General features: G+C 54.7%; 6 protein-coding genes and 1 pseudogene across 7 annotated transcripts; 1 reads left to right on the forward strand and 6 right to left on the reverse strand.

Moving 5' to 3' along the window:
* Positions 1 to 256: 256 nt before the first annotated feature.
* GCG54_00014465 (uncharacterized protein) lies at positions 257 to 1,092 on the reverse strand (the record flags this gene model as incomplete). Its single annotated transcript, XM_045414297.1, has 2 exons — positions 257 to 645; positions 696 to 1,092. The coding sequence occupies 2 exons, from the start codon at positions 1,090 to 1,092 to the stop codon at positions 257 to 259; spliced, it is 786 nt and encodes a 261-aa protein (XP_045270875.1).
* A 2,203-nt stretch (positions 1,093 to 3,295) lies between these two features.
* GCG54_00014466 (Protein BTN1) lies at positions 3,296 to 4,740 on the reverse strand (the record flags this gene model as incomplete). Its single annotated transcript, XM_045414298.1, has 2 exons — positions 3,296 to 4,536; positions 4,599 to 4,740. The coding sequence occupies 2 exons, from the start codon at positions 4,738 to 4,740 to the stop codon at positions 3,296 to 3,298; spliced, it is 1,383 nt and encodes a 460-aa protein (XP_045270876.1).
* Positions 4,741 to 5,309: 569 nt separating this feature from the next.
* On the reverse strand, positions 5,310 to 6,936 carry GCG54_00014467 (Acyltransferase fer5; the record flags this gene model as incomplete). The annotated part of the gene is made up of 2 exons (XM_045414299.1): positions 5,310 to 5,427; positions 5,477 to 6,936. The coding sequence occupies 2 exons, from the start codon at positions 6,934 to 6,936 to the stop codon at positions 5,310 to 5,312; spliced, it is 1,578 nt and encodes a 525-aa protein (XP_045270877.1).
* Positions 6,937 to 7,962: 1,026 nt separating this feature from the next.
* GCG54_00014468 (uncharacterized protein) lies at positions 7,963 to 9,506 on the reverse strand (the record flags this gene model as incomplete). Its single annotated transcript, XM_045414300.1, has 2 exons — positions 7,963 to 9,089; positions 9,158 to 9,506. 2 exons carry the CDS (start codon positions 9,504 to 9,506, stop codon positions 7,963 to 7,965), a joined length of 1,476 nt encoding a protein of 491 aa, XP_045270878.1.
* A 628-nt stretch (positions 9,507 to 10,134) lies between these two features.
* Positions 10,135 to 11,888, reverse strand: GCG54_00014469 (uncharacterized protein; the record flags this gene model as incomplete). Its single annotated transcript, XM_045414301.1, has 3 exons — positions 10,135 to 11,062; positions 11,113 to 11,541; positions 11,614 to 11,888. 3 exons carry the CDS (start codon positions 11,886 to 11,888, stop codon positions 10,135 to 10,137), a joined length of 1,632 nt encoding a protein of 543 aa, XP_045270879.1.
* Positions 11,889 to 13,138: 1,250 nt separating this feature from the next.
* Positions 13,139 to 13,734, forward strand: GCG54_00014470 (annotated as a pseudogene). Its single transcript has one exon. A coding segment is annotated over exon 1 (596 nt).
* A 951-nt stretch (positions 13,735 to 14,685) lies between these two features.
* On the reverse strand, positions 14,686 to 20,519 carry GCG54_00014471 (putative 26S proteasome regulatory subunit-like; the record flags this gene model as incomplete). The annotated part of the gene is given in 9 exon segments (XM_045414302.1): positions 14,686 to 15,110; positions 15,179 to 15,256; positions 15,308 to 15,429; positions 15,482 to 15,689; positions 15,764 to 16,019; positions 16,033 to 17,512; positions 18,637 to 19,474; positions 19,501 to 19,885; positions 19,938 to 20,519. The coding sequence occupies 9 exon segments, from the start codon at positions 20,517 to 20,519 to the stop codon at positions 14,686 to 14,688; spliced, it is 4,374 nt and encodes a 1,457-aa protein (XP_045270880.1).
* Positions 20,520 to 20,772: the final 253 nt, after the last annotated feature.

A 20,772-nucleotide genomic window follows, 5' to 3' on the forward strand; every position in this document is an offset into this window, starting at 1 on the left:
GTTTCTTCTGAACTGTCTGTCGTTCTTTGTCGTCTTCCCCCGTCGTCGTCTTTTCTGTCTTCATCTTTTCTGTCGTCGTCTTTCCCGTCGTTGTTCTCCCCCCTCATCGTCCCCCTTCGTCGTCCCCCGTCATTGTCTCCCCTCATGCCATGGGGGGAAACGGTGACCACCCGTAACTCATAGCGATCTGGTCCAGTCCTACGAAAGCCACAACAACCACGTAACAAGAATGGGCACCATGGGGCTCGTTGGCATCCTAAACAATCGGGCGCGGGGTGCTCGTCTTGCCACCAGTCCAATAGTCAGTCTTCCGAACGGCTCTCACTTCAGGTGCCTTCCAATCTGGCAAAGACTCCTTCGTCTCTGTGATCGCGTCCATGACCCAGGACTTGATCTCACAGAGAGCGCGGCGACGCTGAATGCGCTCTTGCTGCTTGACTTTGGAGGCGAACTCGGAACTGCCGAAGGCGTGCACGTGAAACGTCACGAGGAGAGTGAGCGTCTTGAGAGAGGGAAACTGCCGTATAAAGTGGATGCCAACGAGGCATTGCCCTTGCACCCAACACGGACGGAGACCCCAGTCCATGGCGAGGTGCTGGATGTTGGCAAAGTTTGCTGCGTCTGGCATGGTGGCGCGGGGAGGAGCTGCTTTTGTCAGTCATAGCCCTCAAATCCAGACAATTTCAAGCTCTTACCTCTGTAGATATAGAGAGTATCCTTCTCGCAATTGACATACGCCCCCCTTCCACTTGCGCCTGTCGAGTGCACCAGCTCAAACTGTTCTTGCGTTCTACCCCGGCGGTGCTCCCTCTCATAGAGTAGCTCTGCACGAGATTCTCGGCAAACCTGCAAAACCGCGGGTATCGGCGCTTGGCGGCGAAGGGTATGCTCCATGAGGCTGTAGTTCATGGCGCGTTCGATGACGGCAGGCCGGGGCACCGCCAGGCGCCAAATGCGCAGGCGAATTTCCGGCGGCAGCTCGTTGAATTTGTGGAAGGAGCGGGCGAATGGACAACTGAGGTCTATGCTCGCCAGAGTCATAGCCTCTGGGTCGAGCTGGGAAGAGCCAGTCGTGGGTGTTGAGAGTGGCATCTTGAGGGTGGTGTGAAAGTGGCGTGTTGGTGAGATTTATGGTGTAAGCGCAGGTTGTGGTCGTATGTCGAGTCTTGTAACTTCATCAGGAAGGAACAGTCCCGATCAAAGTGAGAAGGAAGACCGAAAATGAGAAGATGAGGAAAAAAAAGTCGCGAGGGGTTTGCCGGATGGAAGTCGAGACTCTAATAAGAGAAGAGAGGGAAGGGGCGATCCAGTATCAAATCCGACTCTTATCGCGATGGGAGGAAGTCGTGCTCGGTCGTCCGGTCGGGTTCGGACTGGCTGCTGCGGTGAAGGGAGTGTCTTCCAGGGTGAGGTGGATTGGATTTTGGGCAGGGGCGGGAAGGTGCAGCAGATTCAGTCCAGGGTCGTAGGTCGGGTCCACGTCTGATACTGCTGTTGTTGCTCTCGGGTTGCTCTTTCCGTCTGATGCGGCTGCGAAGTCTAGAACGCCAGTCGACTTGGCGGTAACCGTCTGCGTTGCAGTTGGGACGTTTCGCTGCGTGTATAAGGCGATTCTAGAAAAACGGTCCGAAGACGTTTAATATGGGAGAGAGAAAACAAGTGCAGCGGCGGCAGGCAGTTTCGATGGTCTCAGAATCTGCGCAATCTAAGAAAGAAAAAAACGACAGAAGCAAGGACGCGTCTGGGCGAAGATGAACCGGAACGGAGCCCCTTTGATGGTTTTTATCAATGGGTAAGTAAACAAGACTGTCCTAAGGCTATTGCATGACTCCCATTTGATAGTACCAAGAAAAAAACCATCAAAAAATGAGGCAATGAAAATTTCTCGGGTCCGGTTCCTTGCCGCCTTCTCCTGCCATTTCTCGCCGTTGACTGGCTGCCAACACCTCACTAAACCGTCCCGTCCCCCAAGAGCATGACACAAGTCGCCAAGCGGCCAGTGCCAGTGCCCTTCGCTGGCAAGCTGGCTCGATCTTGAGCCCATCTCTGACTGAGATCCCGGGTGCCTCCCTGGAAATCTGGCCATGATTGGACGAAAAACGTACTCTACCATTTCCAAGGAAAAACAAAGCACCCATTGACTGATATCAAGTCAAACGAATAGGGGACAGGAGCGGCCCGTCAGTGGCATGTCAGTGAGCTGTTTCCCCATCAGGCCAGAAACGATTAATAGTGGGGCCCAGAACCACTGACTGCCACCACCGGGAACAACGGGCGCCAGCGAGGAAACAGCGCACGCCAGAGGCAAAACACGGACACATTCTGACGTCGGAACAGCCTCATTTCGAAGAAACGGAAAGCCACCTCTCGGGAGCGCCCTTGCCTTGGCCCCCTTGGCTTGCAACCCAAGGCAACCCCCGTGGACTAGGTACGATGAATGGGCCGTGGGGGTCTATTGAGACGAGACATTCATGCGCGACACCGCACGCAGTAGCATCCAGTATTGATGGCTGTGACTGGACCGCCTACTTCACACAGCCGCCGGTAATAAAATGCCCGATTTCTTGGTTCACTCGCCGCCAAACGCAAACACGCACGTCGTCCGATGCTCCGCTGAGCCTCGTCAATCTTTCCCGCCTGGATCGTCTCATTGCGCGCATCTCGTCACATCGTACCAGATTGTTTGATCTGGTTGCATCTCAAGGCCAAGATCAAATCCCCCAGTCCGCCATTTGCGCACCATCTCGAGTGACTGGTCTCGTCACCTTGGACCACCATCACCACGACTCACGATGCACTAGAAACGAATAGAGCCTGAACATCTCGTCGACACGCGAATAAGTCTTCAGAACCCGGCGGAGATACTTTCCATCTGTGACCACCTGCCTGTTTTATTTGCTGGAGAGGTTTCTTTCCCTGTTGGACTTGTATCCGCATTATTGCCATCACGTGCTGTCGTTGCCGCTTTCATTCGTCCTTGGTACTTTCATCGTTGTCGTCAGACCTGTCCTTATTCCTACCCTTGTCGTCCTCGATCGGGGGAATCAAGCACACCAGAATTGTGACTGTGCAAATGCAAGAACACTAGGCGGTCTGAAGCCAATGCCACTGTCGTTTTCAACAACTAGGAGACTCGGTGGATGTTCGCTCGCATAGGCCACCGTGGGAGATCTGGAGGGAGAGAGGGAAACCTCAATCTGGATGTCATCCACAAATGCACATGCTTCACTTCACCCGAAAAAGAGGAATATCTAAACATTTAATAGTAATAATGGCCATGGACTGAACAATATCTTTAACCCACCTTAATCTTTCGACACCAATCCCGGCCCCTACTAACCTGCCACTCACACAACCTCACCTCCATCAAGATCCCCAAAAACCCAGCAATGCAGATGCCCCCGCTGTCACTCACACTCGTCGCCGCCAGGCTAAACTCCCTATCCTCCGCCGGCACCTTCTCCATAATCTCCGCAAACGTATTCACATACACCGCGCCGCCCAGCAACCCCTCCCAGAACACAATCACAAACACAACCCACACCCCCGGCAGAAAGTCAAACATGGCCTGCGCCGTCAGCAGCCCCAGGTTGCCCACCTGCAGGAAGGAGGGCAGGTACAACCGGTGGATCCGGAAGAACGGCGTCGACGAGCGCGAGATGAAGACGCCCAGCTGGTATAGGAACCCATACATCGGATAGAACTCGCGGAACTCCTTGAAGGGCGACGACTCCAGCGGAAAGAGCAGCGTCGGCGCCACGCCCTGGTTGATCGTGTACTCGGCGACGTACACCAGCAGCAGCGGCAGCATGTACGGGAAGAACAGCCTCTTCGCTCTCGCGAGGTTCGCGTCGAACGAGTGCGTCGCCGCGTCGTGGTGCTTGGTGGCCGAGTACGCCGTGCTCGTCACGCCCAGCCCGGGCGCCAGCAGCGCCGACGACGCCGCGTCCCGCGACATCTCCTCCACGTCCTCCTCCTCGAGGTCGTCCGCCCCCGGCACGGCGGTGTACTCCTCCTCCTTCCTCCCCGCCCGCAACGGGCCTTTGGGCAGCACCAAAAAGAAGCTGACAAACATCACCGACGGCAGACTCGCCGAAAATAGCAGACTGTTCCGCACAGAAAAGCCCCACCAGTCCGTCAGCGCAACATACAGCCCCGCGCCCACCAACCCCGCGGCGCCCGTCCCGCTGCCCCAGCCCGCGAGGCTCATGGGGCCGTAGTAGTGCGTCAGCCCGAGGAAGCTGAGCTCGCCGCCGCCGGAGGAGAGGCTGGCGATGCCGACGCCGACCATCTTGACGGCGACGGACTTGTCGGGCGGGGTGAGGGCGACGAGCAGCATGCCGCTGACGGAGAGGGCGATGAGGACGCAGACGCGCGCGGCGTAGGGGACGCGGTGGATGAAGTAGGGCGCGACGAGCTTCGTGAAGAAGGAGGGCAGCACGTCGGCGAGGAGGACGACGCCCTTGGGCACGGCGGAGCCGACGAGGTCCTGCGCGGCGGAGAGGATGATTACGTAGAGGACGTTGTTGATCAGGCCTGTTTATTTCGCGGGGTCAGCAGGGAGGGGTGACGAGGCAAAGGGCGGCGAGGGAACGCACCGAGAAGCCAAAAGGCCACGACGACCTGCGTGTCGGCGTGGCGGAACATGGCGGACAGGCGGGCGCGGTAGAGCGCCCACGACGAGGACGGCGAGCCGGGCATGGGGAGGAGGCCGGAGGACGAGGGCGAGCGGCCTGTCATGTCTGGCGCGGCGAGGTCATTGAGAGGGTGTAGGTCGGGGAGTTTGTTGCTGTCGGGGTTCTGGACGTCTTATCGCGAACTTGGAGAGTTTGGGTGGTGCGGCTGTCGGTCACAAGATAACGGCTGTGTCTCAGCGTAGGGCCCAGTCAGCGGTCGGAGGTTGCCGTTTCGGCAGGCTGGGGGTACCCCCTAGCTGGGTGAATTGTCACTGGCCCCACCCTCTTGCGCTGGGAGTCCCTGTCAGGTCCACGCGACCCAGCGGGTGTGACTGCACCGTGACGTCGTGGCGGAGGCCGTTGATCGTCGGAGCTCGTCCCGAGTCAGCTCTGCGATGGCATCGTACTTGATGATTGCGATGCCACGGGTGAAAGCGCATGGGAATCACGAGAAGCACTTTTCGATGCAGCTGATTGCTGATGAAATCGGGTAATTCGTGTCCCGCGTGTGTATATATGAAGGTAAATAAACATCTCTACGCTCGCTGTCTCTCATGTCGCAAACCCACTGCCGCTGCATAATGTCATATAGCTGCCACCTTTTCGAACTTCAATAGAACCTTGATAAAATCATCACAACGCCGGACCGTCCCATGCGTCTCTGTTCATCCGCATAAAGTACGACTGCTTGTGGGAGAATGCGATCTCGCGCTCTTTAGCGAAGCCTGCACTTTCCAGTAGTCGGAGGAACCTATTGTCCGTTAGTATCAATACCACACACCGAGCACCTAAGATCTCACCTTGTGTTATCTATCCGCGGTTCCAAGCAAACATTCATCGTACGGTAGTCGTCCGTTAGACACCAGTGCACCAGGCTGGACAGCCACGCCGGCACACGGCCGCGCGCCCACTCCTCGCCGATGAAGAGGTGGATGCCGCGGTCCCAGTTGTCGGCGTCGTTGCCCAGCTTCTGTCCCAGGATATCCTCCTTGACCCAGTATATCTCAAAGTAGCCAAACGGGATGCCGTCCCACATGCCAATGACGGGGAACGAGTGCTTCGAGCTGAGGGCGTTCTCGAGGAAGTTCGGCGTGTAGTCGCCCCAGAACTCTTGCACTCGCGGGTTCGCGAGCCACTTTTGAAGGAGCGCCGTGTCGGAGAGGCTCATCAGGTGCAGGTTCTCCGCCGGCTTTGGGCCAACTGGCCCGAGGTAGGGCACGGCGTTCGGGGCGAGGGAGGCGACGCGGAAGGATAGGTACTGGCCGGCGCTCGGGATGTAGCGGGAGTAGAATACCTCGCCCATGCGGCCGGGCTTTGGGCGGATGGGGTGCCGCACGCCGTCTGTGACTGTGTACATCAGTGGCGCTGGGGGGTAGTACGTCGGCAGGTGCGAGCTCGAGTAGAACGGGCCGATGGGGAAGCTGGGCGTAATGACCGCAGACATGGGCGGCGGGCCCCCGGGGAGGTCGACGTCGAAGCGGCTGCCGGTCGACTGGTGCGGCGTGTGTATGGGTGTGTGGTGGCGGGAATGGGTCGAGTCGGCGCGGACAGGCGATGTCGGTCTGCTGCCTGTCGGCGAGTCTGAGGGTCCTCCACCGCCTGTCTTCTGCAGCGTGAACAGGAACAAGCGACCGGGTATCTGCCAGAACATCTTTCGCGAGACAAACATCTGCGACCACTCCTCCCCGTTGTCCTCCAACCTTGTCCCGACGGCCGAGTCGAGCGAGGCAATCAATCCCATGCGCTCCAACTTGGGTATCAAGTTCCTCCCGCGCAAGACGCCGTCGCGCTTGATATTGATGCGCCACTCGCCCTTGGGCCGGGCTGCTTCCGGGGTGAGTCGCGAGGCCTCAGTGACGAGGTAGGGAGAGGGTCGGGGCTGGTGGAAGTACCAGTACAGGGTCACCCAAAGCATCATGGCAATCTGGCGGGTAGGGCTCGCGGCGGGCTTGAACTCGGTGCTCGAGGGCTGAGAGATGGACGAGATGAAGAGGTTGTCGTTCTGCAGCGTCGGCTGCTTGAAGCTATGGATGTGCCGGCGGGCAACACGGGCGCGCTCATCGTCGCTGTGGTCGCCGTTGACGGCGGCATCTCCGAAGGGCTCGGAGTCGTTGTCCTCGGTGTTGAGGACGATGGTCCAGCCGATGGGGAAAGGGTTGTTGTGGGTGTTGAGGTCGTGGGACTTGAAGAAGAGGCCGGCGAAGACGGGGGTGACTGTGAACTTTTGGCCGTCGGGCAGGTGGATGATTTGGGGAGGCATGGTGGTGGGCTGGCGCGCTCTGGGCGGTGGAGCGGAGCTACGACCCTTAGGGCAGTCGCCTTGGGAAGCTGGTGGAGGGCGGGAGAGGGGCCAAGGAGGGGTCAGGTCGCGGTGAGTCGGTGTGGTGGCACGAGCGAGATGGAGGTGTGCGCTGAGGTATTTCTCGAAGTGGTCGTCTCCAAGATGCCGTCTTCGGGGATTGCTGATGTGCTCGGAAAAAAGGGAGAACCTTAGGAGAGGAAAGACACTACCGAGAAGGGAGATGGCGGGGTCGAGAAGAAGCAGCTTCTTTAGCGACAATAAGTACTCCCAGACGCGACAACGCGAACAACAGACGTCGCGAGATGTCTCCAGGCACATGCGGCTATCGTCAGATCCGGGGAGGCCTTCTAGAACCCCTCCCTCGGTCGGAGATGGCCATTCATCGCCGTCGCATATCGAGCGTAGGGAGATTCTGACAAACAGGGGCCTGTTGGTTGGGTGGTGGCATGATGATGCGTCAATCATGTGGGGTGAAGCTCTCCCGCTGGCGGCCGCGGCGGGGTGCCACCAACCGATAAGGGCATGGTACAGGCCTGGAGCGTAGGTGCGGCGGCTCCTCGCCTGTGAGCTTTTCTGTAGCGCACGTGTTAGCGTCTTAAGGTTGGGTGTGCTGGCTGGTCAGAATGCTGTGCAGGCTGATGCCAGCACGGCTCGGTGAGGCCGACCCGACTCTCTTCTTCACCGGGACACACCACCAGAGGTGGGCTGTTTGCCAAGGTGACGGGGATACCAAGTGAAGAGGTTGCATTGGGGGCCCCGGGGAGCTGAAATTTCAATTCAGCATCCTTCTCCGCCTGACTTTCAGCACTCAACACACCGACACTTTCTGTCGTTGACTACATTTCACCTCCAGTCACGTCGCCTGTAACAGCTCATGACGGAACGTTTGGACGCTTATTACTATCGCCGTCTATCATGCTCGAGATGCAACGGTAAATAAAATCATACACTGTAGGGGTATCGCACTGGAAAGAGGCAAATGCTCTACGACGCCTTCTTGCTGTCGTCGCCCTCGGGTTCCTTTTGCCCCTGCTTCTTCTGGTCCTTGCGCTCACGCGCGCGATCGTCTTCGTCCTCCTCCACGTCGTCCTCGTCGTGCTTCCGTCGCCGGTCCTTGCGCTCCTTGTCGAGCACCTCTTGAACCTCCTCGCCGCCGAGGTCCTTGGTCTCGTCCCAGTCAACATCGTACTCGGTCGCCACCATCTTGATCTCCCGTCGCAGCGAGTTGGCCTCGTGCACGAGCTGCTCCCATGTCTGCGGATCGAACCCGCGCGCCTGGTAGAGCGCCTGCTGGCGTTTCGACACCGTCACGTTGAGCGCCGCCTTGTAGCTGAGCTCCCGGCTGATGTACAGAAACCAGAGGTAGCCGCCCATAATGGTCGTCAAGCCCACCAAATACGTCACCGGTTCGACGAGATCCCAGCCAAAGTCGGTGTGGAAGGTCACATAGTAGACCACCCCCCACCAGCCCAGCAGCACTCCGAATCCGCCTTGGGCGATGCGATGGGCGCCGCGGTGGGCGAGGGTGTCGCACTCCTGCTTCAGCTTCGCAAAATGCTCGACCTTGTGCGATAACTTGCGCAAGCGGATTCGCATGTAGTATGTTCGGTCGTTGAAGCTGGGCACCGCTACGCGAAGCTCCTGGTCGTAGCCCTCAATGCCGATAGAGAACTCTCGTCCGCGCGCAGCATCTCGGATAAAGTCCCCGACCTCAGTACTGCTGCTCCAGCGAACCCAGTTGGTATCGTCCTGCTTCTTCTTCGGACCCTCGCGGCCGAGGCCGGAGTACAAGGCAACATTGCCCTCTTGCTTTTTCGTGGCAGCCTTGTGCTGGTCTTTTCCTTTATGGTCTGCCTCGGCTCGGAAGTATATCCTGGGAATGCGCTCCCGACGGCCGTCGTCAATTGGTGGGATCTCGGCCTGGAGGAGCCTCTCGAGGTAGGACAGTGGCTGCTGGGGGTGGACGAGAAGTGCAAGGGGGGCAATCTCCTCCTGTTCACCATCTTTCTCCCCATCTTTTTTGGGGGCCTGTGTGATCCTCGTTTGCTCCGCGTAGAATGGCAGCGGAAGGATGAGCTTCAGTAATCGGGTCGGAGTTGTGAGCAGGCGTCCTAAAACAGGGTCAGCATGCAAGGTAACTGCAGAACCCAAACACTCGGAGCTGGAAGTCGGTGCGTACCGCGGGTCTTATCACCGTTTGTCGGATCTTTGGACGACTCCCGCTGCTCGACTTCGTTGCCAGCCCGATGCCATGGCCTCTCCTCCTGCTTCCTCATGGCAAACAGCTCGGCTCGCTCATCCTTCTCCTTCTGCTCCTCCTTGTGCATGTCCTCCCTGTTGGTCTTCTTGGCCTTGGCGTTCTCGACCTCATCCCGGCGGTTTGCAGAGTGACTGGCCGCGCGTCCGAAAGCTGGGACGCTTCTGCCGATGCCGACTCCGGCTGGGCGTAAAGCTTGACACAGCGAGCCATGCTTGGTACCGATGCTGGCAGGCAATTGAAGGCATACGCGACGGAACGCGTAGCTCATTTCGATGTGTGTTGGTCTGGAATGGTGGGTTGGGCCGCGATTTTCGTTTTTTGAGTTTTTTTGTCTATTTAATCACAGTGACATTTCCGTTTCCAAGAGGAGGACAAGAAATGCAGCAGCAACCTAAGCGGAAAACAAGTATCCCGTCGCTCCTCCTTCCAGCTTTCATTGCTTGCTGGTAGCACGACGCCGCCATGACGTCAATGTCGGTGGCTGTCACGTGTGGCTGTGGCTGAGCCAGTCCAGAGGAGCTTCAGCTCCAGCTCCAGCTCCGATGAGCTCCACCCTGGTCTCGTTCTGTGGGCTTCAAGCTTGATTCCCAGCACTTTCAGCATCATCACTCATCACCGCCCAATCTCCGTCGATTCCCGGCCGCAGCAACACGTCGCCATCGGTTGCTCTTCCACATTCCGAATGCCGGACGTCAATAAGCGCTGATCAGAGGCCTGCGACATGCGACTAGCCCCTCCGTGACTGGGGCCATTGAGAGCCGCCTGTCATCATCACCAACGTCAGTCGTACAGCTGCATCATCATGCTTGGGTGCCAAGAGAAGCACTCCTCTGAACAAATCAGAATCGATGGGCGAAATTATTTCTACGGCTCGGCAACGCGGACCCTCACACCCCTCAGCTGGTGTATTGCCATTTGACCCTCTCCCACCCCTCCCGGCTCGCGACGCGGGCACCGAAACCCTCGCCATTGTTGATCGGCCGGGCTGCCGCAGCCGTCATCGGACATCGGTCCATTTTTGGGGCCGCAGTCGTTGCCTTCTTGTTCTCGTCCAGCGTCGTCACATCAAAGCCCAACACCAGCGAAGCCACGAACCCCAGGTTTTCAGCAAACGCAAAGTTGCGTCCCGGGCACAGGTGCCTTCCACCACCAAAGGGAATGAACGCAGCTTTCTTGACCTTCTCCATCATGATGTCTCCTTCAGCCTTCTTGTCTACGAACCTGTCTGCCACGAATTTGTCGTAGTTTGATCCCCAGACCCTCTCCAAGCTATGCGAGACCTCATGCGACAGCTGGATGTTGCAGCCTTCCTTCAACAGGTAGGTGTTGCCCCTGCCGTCGGAGATGGTCGTGTCCTTCATCACACGGCGATGCCCCATGCCCTTGTTCGACAACCGAATGGACTCGCGGTAGCAGCTCACAAGCAACGGGCACTTTTCATCAATCGCACCGATGTCGATGGTCACCTCGCCGTCGGCTCCGTGCGTGGCAACCGCTGCCACTTCTTCTCGAAGCTTGGCTACCAGCTCAGCGTTGGTGAAGACATGAGCAACGAACCAAAACAGAGTCGGTATCGTGTTGGACGTGCCCACGTGGAGGAGAGCAATTTCGAACGTGCCGACTTCCCTATCTGAGATACCGTGTTTTCGCAAAACATTTGCTCGGTTCTTCACAATCTGGGCCGCTTCCTCATGATCGTCCTCTCTAGCTCCGTAGTAGTCGCTCAGCACCGCCTGCAGTTTGGCGCGGGCCTGGTAACATCTCTTCGCAATGATGGACGGAAAGACGCCCAGCATGAGGAGACCTAAGCCAGCATCGAATGCCCTTCGCGGTGTCAGTACAGTCAAATGAGACATGCCGGCAGGTGAACTTACCAAACCTCTTCCATCAAGCTGGAATCCTTCGCGAGCGGGTTCGCAGGTCCATACAGCGCCTCGGCCGTCGCCAGCGTCATCAAATCCCTAACCCACAGGAAAAAGTTGGTGGTCTCAAACGCCTCCCCAGCCGGAATCTCTTCCAGCACCTTGGCCACGTATCTCAACGCATTCGCATTCATGCGTCGCACGTTCGTCGGCGTCATCCCCGCGTGGATCCCGTCAAAGAACTCGGGCATCAGCGTCGAATCACGGAGAATCTTGAGCGTATCGTTATCGAACCCCAGCTCTCGCTGCGCAAACTCGAGAGCGAACGGCTCGAAAGAGAGGTCCTTGTTGCGATGCACAGCCTGTCCCAGCATAGGACACCACACGCCGTACACCTTCCCGCCCAGGATAGGCAGCGTCGCGATCCGGAAGCCCCTCGGTCTAAAACACACCACGTCAGCTCCAGATCTCTCAATCGCGTCCATCCCACCCCAAATCCGTTGCGAAACTTACTCAAGAAACTTGAAATAATGACTTTCGTGCTTGATCATCCCAACCAAGTGCCCAATGACGGGGATCGTGGGCTTCATCAGCGGCGGCTCCCGCTCCTCCACCGCAGGCGACGACAGCCTGTTCACCAGCACCAGAAGCGCCAGGAGCGCGGCGAACGTCGAATACAGCACCGGCGACCTCTGCACGTCCTCCGCGAGGAACGCGAGGAAGCTGCCCGCCTTGGCCGTCCCGTTCCCCGCCAGCTCTCCAATCACGGCGGGGGCTGCGCTGGCCATGATTCAGCTGTCTCGACTCGTATGCGTTTCCGTGAAATGGGATGAATTCCGGAGATGGGATGACTGAACCCTTTCGGAAAATACAGGACTGCGGATGCTATCTCAACAGAAGAGGGGGTTTGCGGACGGCTGCATGACATATACCCGACGAACGGCAGATTTCCCCTCCTCGTTCATCCCGCCCAGAGACTCGGATTGCTCATCCCAAAAAGAAGATTAAACCCTTATTTGGGGGCGTTTTACGTCAGAATTTAGCGCTGAATCCTTTCTTTTTGACGACTGCGGTTTAGACCTACGCGCCGTCTGCCCCTTGTCTCAATCTGTCCAAGAGGTTAAGGGTAGCGCGGCGTCACTGCTTGGGCGCTTTCGGGTCCACAATCCTGTAGACAGGGGACTTGGCCAATTGGGTCTCCTGCATTAAGAAGTGCTTGATTGGGGCTGGTGTTTCTTGGGAGAGCCGTTTGAGTTGTGGCTGTTTGTGAGATGGGTGCCTGGCCTGCCGTGCGGTGGGTTCAGGGACTTTGGTAGAAGGAGGGCTTTGGCGGCGTGTAAGCGGTCGGTTCCGAGAATATGGGCCGGCCACGATCTCTGCGGACATTTCCCAACGTAGGACTGCAGTCGGGTCCGGGCCGGCATGGGTTTTGCCCCATGGGTCTCGGAGTGGTCCCGTGTTTTCCTCCGTCTTCCCGACTCCCAAACATCAAGCCGCGTGAAACCCACATCTCCAGTCCGAGTCCCATACTGAAGGCCGTCTTATTCCGAAGACTTTCCTCGTCTCTTGAGGCAAGAGTCAAATAATGCAGCTGGCCGTGTGCTCGGACTACACTACTGGAATGCGAGCGAGCCAATGATGAGGCGGGGAGAACATCCTCTGGAAGCTGCGGTCCACTTGGCTGAATTATGTCTATGCTCGAGGCTGTTTGGATAAAGTCCGATAACTCGTGCGTTCCTTTGTTGAATACGGAGTTGTTTCGCTAGGTGTACAGCAGAGGGTTCGAACTGCCAGGGTTCCTTCCTCGCGGCTGCTTTGTAAGGGTCCTCATGATGTTTCTATAAGGACTCGTCGCTACTATTGTGGCCGATCTGCAGCGGACAGTATCAACTTTGGGCGTTGATATTGATTAGAGCTGCAGGTGGCGTAAGCAATGGTGGCAGACCTGTATGTCTCGTGCACTAAAAGATTTGCTGGCCTCAGGTCGTGACTGTAGAACTTCCACCACATCATCAGCTCACCAAACATCCCAAACACCATGACCACCACCAACCTTGTGGTTTTCGATTTCGATGGCACGCTCTTCGACACTCACGCCTCCATCGAAGAAATAATAATGCTCACCTTCGCCTCATTACTCCGCCACCCGTCCTCGTCGATGTCCGCAGACTAATCTCCAGCGGCGCCGGCCTCGCAGACACATTCCACGCGCTGCATCCCTCACCCGCCGCCCTCGGCCAGGACCACTGGATCCCCGAGTACCGCCGGCTGTACGCCCAAGAGCTTAGCCAGTCGCTCATCCGGGCCTTCCCCGGCGCCGACCAGGTCCTGTCGAGCTTGCGACAGCGTAAGATCCCCGTCGCTAACGTTAGCAACAAGGCCGTGCAGGCCGTCCGCGCGGCGCTGCGGAATAATGGCCTTGATGGCTATGTGCTCGAGGACCTGATTTTGGGTGATGAGACGCCCGGTGCGACCAGGAAGCCTGATTTTGGGAGTTTTATGGACGTGCCGGTGCCGGAGATGCGTGAGGCTGGGCTGGTTGATGCGGTCGTCCATGCGTCCACGGTGGTGGTGGTGGTTGGGGATACGGTTGCTGATATCCAGTTTGCTCGCAACATTGATGCTAGGGCGTGATGGGCGCGGTGTGGGTATGGTGAGCGGGTAAGTGTGAGGAACTGAAACCGGATTTTACCATGTAGTTCTTGCAAGTCATCATACAACATAATCGATGCGCATGACCAGAAAACTGACGAGAGAAAGATGAGACGCGGAACTCGTGAACTTCGAAGCCAGGACGAGATAATTGCTTGAAGCACCCCGTGATGAAATATGGGATTTGCCGTGAAGCAAGAGGGGCCCGGGACTCAGTTTGCTCCCATGTCAATTGGCTTAGGTCCGTTTATCATTTCTTCAATAACATAACAGCACCAGAGAGCCAGACAAGGAGCGGACTTGTTTCTTGACTGTGTAGCCTCCACTCCCCAATTTCCGAACACCAGTGAAGTCCTCAGGGATCATATACACAACGTTCCAGTGCGTGAGTATACTGACTTGCGAGTCTGCCCCTTGACTGTCGTCAGCCAACTCCATGGCGATTGGACGGTGTCCAAAACACAGATTGTTTGGAAGCGTCCCAATCAATCACCCGACCCAAGCCGTGTGGCGCTCCAACATTGTCAGCACTTAAGGGCTCTTGTGGAACTTGGTGGCTTGGACATATGAGATGTCGGGGGTGTCTTGCTTACGGCTAGGTGGCTGTCGTTGGAAAGCTGGCCTTGTATCACAAAGATTCACAACTCGCCGAATAGTAAACACCACCGCTTTCTTGGTTCTTTTCAATTAATGCTGCAGTAATATTGCGTGGTTTTGATCCCTCAGCTGGTAGGGGTTGTACCGCCTAGGCAGATGTGTACTCTACGTATGATTGATGTCATTGGGCTAGGGAAGAACTCCAAGTCTGATGTAATTGTTTGGTCTATTTTCCCTGATAAATAGCATTGAATTGGACGCCGTTTATCTTTCACAAAATCCAAAGAGTGAAGGAGAAGAAAACCAAAAGTCCCCGCCTTGCATGTTGCTTCGACTTCATCGCCGCCCCTCGTCTCGTGCTAGCTTATCGTCACTCTGTCCACGAACCGTCTTCAGATACTTGTTGAAAGCCGCCGAAGTCTTCATTACTTGATCCAAGTGCTCCCATTCCAACCGTTCCTTCCGGTGCTTGGCCAATTGCCTTGCTGTGAGTAAGGCATTACGGATTTGCCTGCCGTTCATCTCCTCCGAGGCTAGCTGATCCAAATGAGCTTCAAGCTCGGCGATGTTCGCATCTTCATCTACAGAATCCTCAATCATTTCGAGGAAGTTTTGCCAGATGGCTTTGCGTGATCTTTTGGAAAGATTATCATAATGGATTGCCACCTGGATGCGCGACTTGAAGGCTTCGTCGAAGTGGCCGACGCGGTTAGATGTGAGGATGAGGATACCCTCATAGTATTCCAACACTCGTAGAAAAACTACCCTTTCATAATTAGACATCATGAAAGTAAACTGATGGATGATCAGCATGGGGTTTTACGCTTACCTGACACCAAACTGTTTCTTTGCAAGTCGGCAAAAGTTCTTTCTTCCAAGAAGACATCGGCTTCGTCAAGCAAAAGAACTATGAAGCATCAGAAATGATTCATAGGAATGATTGTCATAGCGTACGTACCGCAGTCCCATAGCTTTCCCAGGTATAGAACCGTGGATAGATACTTCTCAACATCTTGAGCCTCAGTACCGATGTCACCGCAGGTAACACGGTACAGTGGCTTCTCTGCAATTTCTGCCACACTGGGAGAGCTTCAGTAAGAACTGAATTTGCTTCAAAAAGTGCATGTCTCACCTCTCGGCTGTCAGGGTTTTCCCTGTACCAGGACTGCCATGAAGAAGAACTATGAGACCGTTCCCCTTCCCAGTTATGATGTCGTCCATTCTTTTCGTGGCTGTTTGAATGTCTACGAGGGCATATATCATCTCCTTTGTCTTCTCTTCAAGCACCAGACGCTTGAATGCGTTTTTGTTCCATGAGACCGGATGGAATTTATCCACGTCTAGGTCAACTAAGTAATCGTCAGCATACCAATACTCGGACTTTTGGATATTTCATTATCAAGGTCACTCATACCCCATTTTTTCTCTTGAAGATTGAAACCGTGCACGGTCGAAGGAAGAAGCAGAATCGTATCGGGTGTTATCTTGTCCTCCCACTTGATTTTCTTTGGCCAGGCATAGTTGATTGGATGCTCGGTCGGGACGTGAAAATCAGGTTTTTTTGGCGGATGCATGAGCTGATGAGTAGCTAGGTCTACCATGAATCGAGATGAGTTCTTGGTTGTTTTAGCAGCAGACCACATGAGAATCTCCGTCGAGGTAAATTGGAACTTGAAGACATACGTAGCAATGGTCGTGCCGATGATCCCAGCCAGTATAGCACCCATAGTATTGCCCTTTCATTCTCCAAAAGGCTTCGCCCCTTGATGTCAATTTTTGAATGTCTTCCTTTCTTCCGAAGCTGACCGGATGGACCTTGAGATTTGATATGTTGACGTCTTCATTGCCAACAGGACTCATGGTATCGCGCCACATCCTTTGTCGTAAGCTGCCTTCAACATAAAAATACGACCATCCCGTGAATAATACGTCTTCCTTCGAAATCTCTGGGGAGTCGTCCAACGCATAGACATTGAATTCGTCAGAGGTCTTCAAAATGACCAATTGGTTCGGCTGAAAAAGCTTCTGCAGATGGCGGGCGTTGACGACCCCCCTATCGAACATTCTGACTGCTTCTTCATACTCCTCTGTATAGTTTTCATTCAAAAACTCTATCAAAGGCAGCAGGACTGGCCCGTATGTGTTGTCATCAGCAAGCTCGACAAGCCTCTCTCTATGATGAAAGAGAAAAGGATAAGGAGCGTCCATTCCCATTCCATCTTCCACGATATAGTGGCTTTCTTCGAGGGTATACTGTGCAATTTGGTCAAGTCCTTTTCGGAGCAGCGGTGATACGATGGCCAATCGTTCAGATCTCTGTGATGGTTTGTGGTCTGTTGAGTCGGATTGGTGATGGGATACCTCTCGAGCCTGATCTCTGACACAAGTGTGTTCTCTGATGACGACGAAACAGAACTCTGGATGCTCGGATAAATAGGAATCCAAGTTTTCTATCTCATCCCGGGCTTCAAGTCTCATCGCGAAAGAAGATGCAGCCTTTGTCTTGGCTACCGGTTCGTCTTCGAAAAGCGTCATGCTGTGATTGTGGCTTGGATTGCTGCAATAGATTCGATGGATAGTTTGAAAGCACGGAGCGGCTGGAACGCTCGAGGCGTTCTGTTCGTCATAGTCACTCTCGGTGACGTTGCTCTCAGAGTCAGCATTCTGGTAGCTGACTTCAGCTTCCAGCATCTGAATCGTGTCGAGAAGGTAGGATATGAAACTTGGAACGTTCTTGGATTCGTCCAGAACGTCGAGTTTGAGGTGTTGCTCTGCGAGCGTGCTCAGCGATTCTGCGAGAGAATCTACTTTGGCCGGTTTCTGATGAGTGGTTACTAAGTGATCCCCTGCATCATCCCCATCTCCTGGAACATTGCTAATGTCATCCCCAATAGGTTGAGACGTGTTTTCTGCGCTTGAATCTTGGAGGCTGTGGCTGGAAATCGGGTCGCGGGTTTCTTGCAATTTTCTTCGCCATTTGGAGCTCCTCGATGACTTCAATTCTGAGTAGCTCCCGTGTGGCCTACTCTGTCTGCGAGGCGGCTCCATCCAAGTTTGAGGCCCGCGTGAGCTCGGAAGGGGCCTAGGTCTTGTATTCTTTGCTCTTATTTGAGGGGGTCTTGGAGGAGGCAGTCTTCTACCCGGATAAATTCCCGAGGGGGGCCTGGGCCCCGGAGGGAGCCGAACAGGCGGCGGCGGCGGCGGCGGCGGCTGAGTCACCCGTGGCATCTTACCTGAAGATGGCGTACCTGAACGAGAGGCGAACCCCTGGGGTGATCTGGACATACTTCTGGCGGAGGTTAATGGCACTAGGTCATGCCGTTGGGGTCCCGGCTGGTTGGGCTCATGCAGATTGCTCAAACGCAGGGCTTTTTGCTTCGTTAACAGACAACGACCTTTCTCATGGATAATTGATCAGGCTTACCCGAAGAATCAAATTTTGCGTTCAGGCTTGAAAGTGAATCTTGTTCTTCTTGTGCGATATCGACGTCGCGTGAAATTGTTGAATTCATGAAGAGTTTGCTGCCGGTTTCTCCTTCCGAAATCGCGTCTTCGGTATCTGAGCCGGAACCCCTCCGGCCGGGAGAGTATCGCCTACTCATGATGGATACCCTTATTTATACCGTGTCTCAATCGTTCTGGACAGCCGTTGTCGGCCTTTACATTGCTGTCGCGATGAGAACAGGCTGATGTTTATTCTGACAACGAGTGCGGGGTCCACTTGTGCTGCAGAGGATTTAGACAAAAGGCAACGCAAAGATGGATGAGAAATAAGAAAGGGGACTATCGGATTATTGAGTGATAATCCGATAATAGCTCGATAGCTTTGTGTCACTGACGATGGTCCTCGGATCAGATGAACAATCGAAAACCCGCGAAACGGCTACTCAAGCTGACACCGGCAGCAGATGAGGCAGACAGATGCCTCGCTCAGGCAAACTGTTATCAGTCGATCTTACACACGTGACAGATACACGAGACCACTTGCATATCAACATTCTGATGATTGGGCGGAAGCCGCCCACGTCGCATTCAACCTGGTGTGGCGCAGCAAGGCTCACAATTCGGGCTCCTAGATGCCACCGTTCGGTACTACCGAACTTGTCCTGACATTCCGCGCCCTAATTCTCTGTATGATTGGGTTGTGTTCTGCAACTGCTCTAGTCATTTGAAGTGTCTCTTGATGCGCGAACTTGAAATATAAACGTCCGTTGGGTCTGTTAGGCCATGCTAGATCTAAATCTCGCTGTAGTTTGTCGTTGCTTCCGTCGATCTGTCGCTCGAAACCTTGGTTGTTTCATCATCATCTCTACGCGCCGCCCTCTGTCTGTATATATCCGATTCTCGTTGAAAACCTCCTCGGGGTCTAGATTCGTGAATGAGCCGAGTCTCCATGAAGCGATAACCACCTTAAGGCCCCCAGACACCTTTCGTGACACTATAACCACCATCTGCTCAACGAACTCGTCCATACTGAAGGACTGTGCCTCCGACTCTTCATGTTGTAAAGCCGCTTCAATAAGGCTCATATCAATTACGACAAACAAGCGTGAAGAGTTTGCAATACATCGTTCAAAGACGTTAAACCATTTTTGAATCGTCATGGGACTCTTGAAATGCTGGGCTGTAAGGGGGGTAGCACTTTCAACTACAAGGCCAGGGTTAACTGTGATGATTTGGGATATGAGAGATCTAAGAACTCCAGACACCGACACTGGCTCTGCTGTCTCCTTGGACACGGTGGTAGTTGATGGAAGAGCCCAAACAACTGGGTACTCGTGTTCAAGGACGATGTCGATAAAGTCTGCGGCAAAATCGACCGCACTCGTAGTGACACCTCTCTCTTCTGCAAGTAGTAGAGAGGAAGTTGAATTGGAGACCCAGAGCTTGAGCCTAGATATCGCCAGTAAAGGCAATTGAGTAACAGACCTTTGCCGGCGACGATTTCGCATAGACCGACACCAGTCCAGGCTATCGGCTGCGATTGGAGTGTCCGAGATCAGTATCGCTGATCGTATGGCATCTATTTGCGTGCTTTGAAACATTTGCTTGTGTTGCGTTTGAAGAGATAGGATTGACTGGTTTTGCACTGCGCCAGAATCAGTCGTTGTGGAAATATTATGACCTTGGGTTGTTTGTGCGGCAACTCACAAACCATCATTTCAGTCAGTTGTGCTACCGACTGGCTGAGCCCATGGACCTTCACATGAAGGTCTCTGATCTCGGCTTTAGAAAGCGCACTAGCAAGCTCATCAACACGTATTGACCTCTCCCTGATTTCTTCAATGATTGGCTTGAAGGTCAAGCTAAAGGGCTTGACAATGGAGGCAATAGAATGTGACAATTTTCCTTTCTTATAGAACCTGATAGCAATTATCGAGAATTCTAGGATTTTTGCATAGAGCTGAGCCACGGTCTCCTGCATTTGTGGGGTAGAATAGAGTAGCGAGTGGAGCTCGGTCCGAGGCAGCACGTCGGCGATTCGAGAAACAGCTTTTGAGACCTCCACAAGCAGCTCCTCGTAGTTGAGAACCGCCTCGGTAAGTCAGTCAAGAGCCGATGGAGGTACCAAGACCAGGAACACTCACAATGAATATAAACTTGAAGGCACCCCAGGCCAGGGATACGTATTCGGGATGATGTTGCGAGAACGTGTCAAACACAGCTGTCTCGTAATGAGTTTCATTCCTGAAGAACTCGGTGTAAAGTAACTTCAGCCAACCTCCATAGTACATTACTCGAGACGAGCATTTTGCCAGCCAGTCTCGAGCCTTTGAAGCCTTTGATTTCTTCTGGTATTCCTCCAAAGCTTTTTCAAGAGCCGATCTGACATCCTGAATTGAATTTTGCTTTTGTAGCCATATTACTTGACACTCGGCTGCTGTAAGCTCCTTTCGCAGAATATCGACCGCTTTATCGTACGCATTCTTCGCTGGATCGAATGATCTGGGATTTAGATGGTTAGTCTTCGGGTGGCATGTATGCAGGCTTGCGGGGAACGAACTGCTGTTGGACACTATTGATATACCAGTGAGAGTAGGGGTTGCTGTCCCCGCCCAATGCCAGAGTCGTAGACAGACTAGATAAATTGCTGGAACTTGGGAAAGGCTGGGTCGTGGTGACTCCTGAAATGGTAGGAAAACGCGGACCCAGAAGCAGAGCGTGCTCATTTGGTCCAGATGTACTCGGATGCTGGAGCTGATTCATCGTTCGCTGCTTAGGTAGGCCTAAAGAAGGTCGACCAAAGGCGCCCGATGGGAATGTCGATGCCGTCTGTCAAATTCAGAAAATTGCGATGCTGCCTAATCCGGACCCCCAATGGGGAAATGGGCGCTTGTGCAACGGCATCCGCGGCCAGATGTTAACCCGACCTGCATACAGATCACCTGCGAGATTGGCTCGACGTGCCTGGCTGACAGATCA

This window comes from Colletotrichum gloeosporioides, assembly GCF_011800055.1.
Source record: "Colletotrichum gloeosporioides strain Lc1 chromosome Unknown consensus_6, whole genome shotgun sequence".
Taxonomy (NCBI): Eukaryota; Fungi; Ascomycota; class Sordariomycetes; order Glomerellales; family Glomerellaceae; genus Colletotrichum; species Colletotrichum gloeosporioides.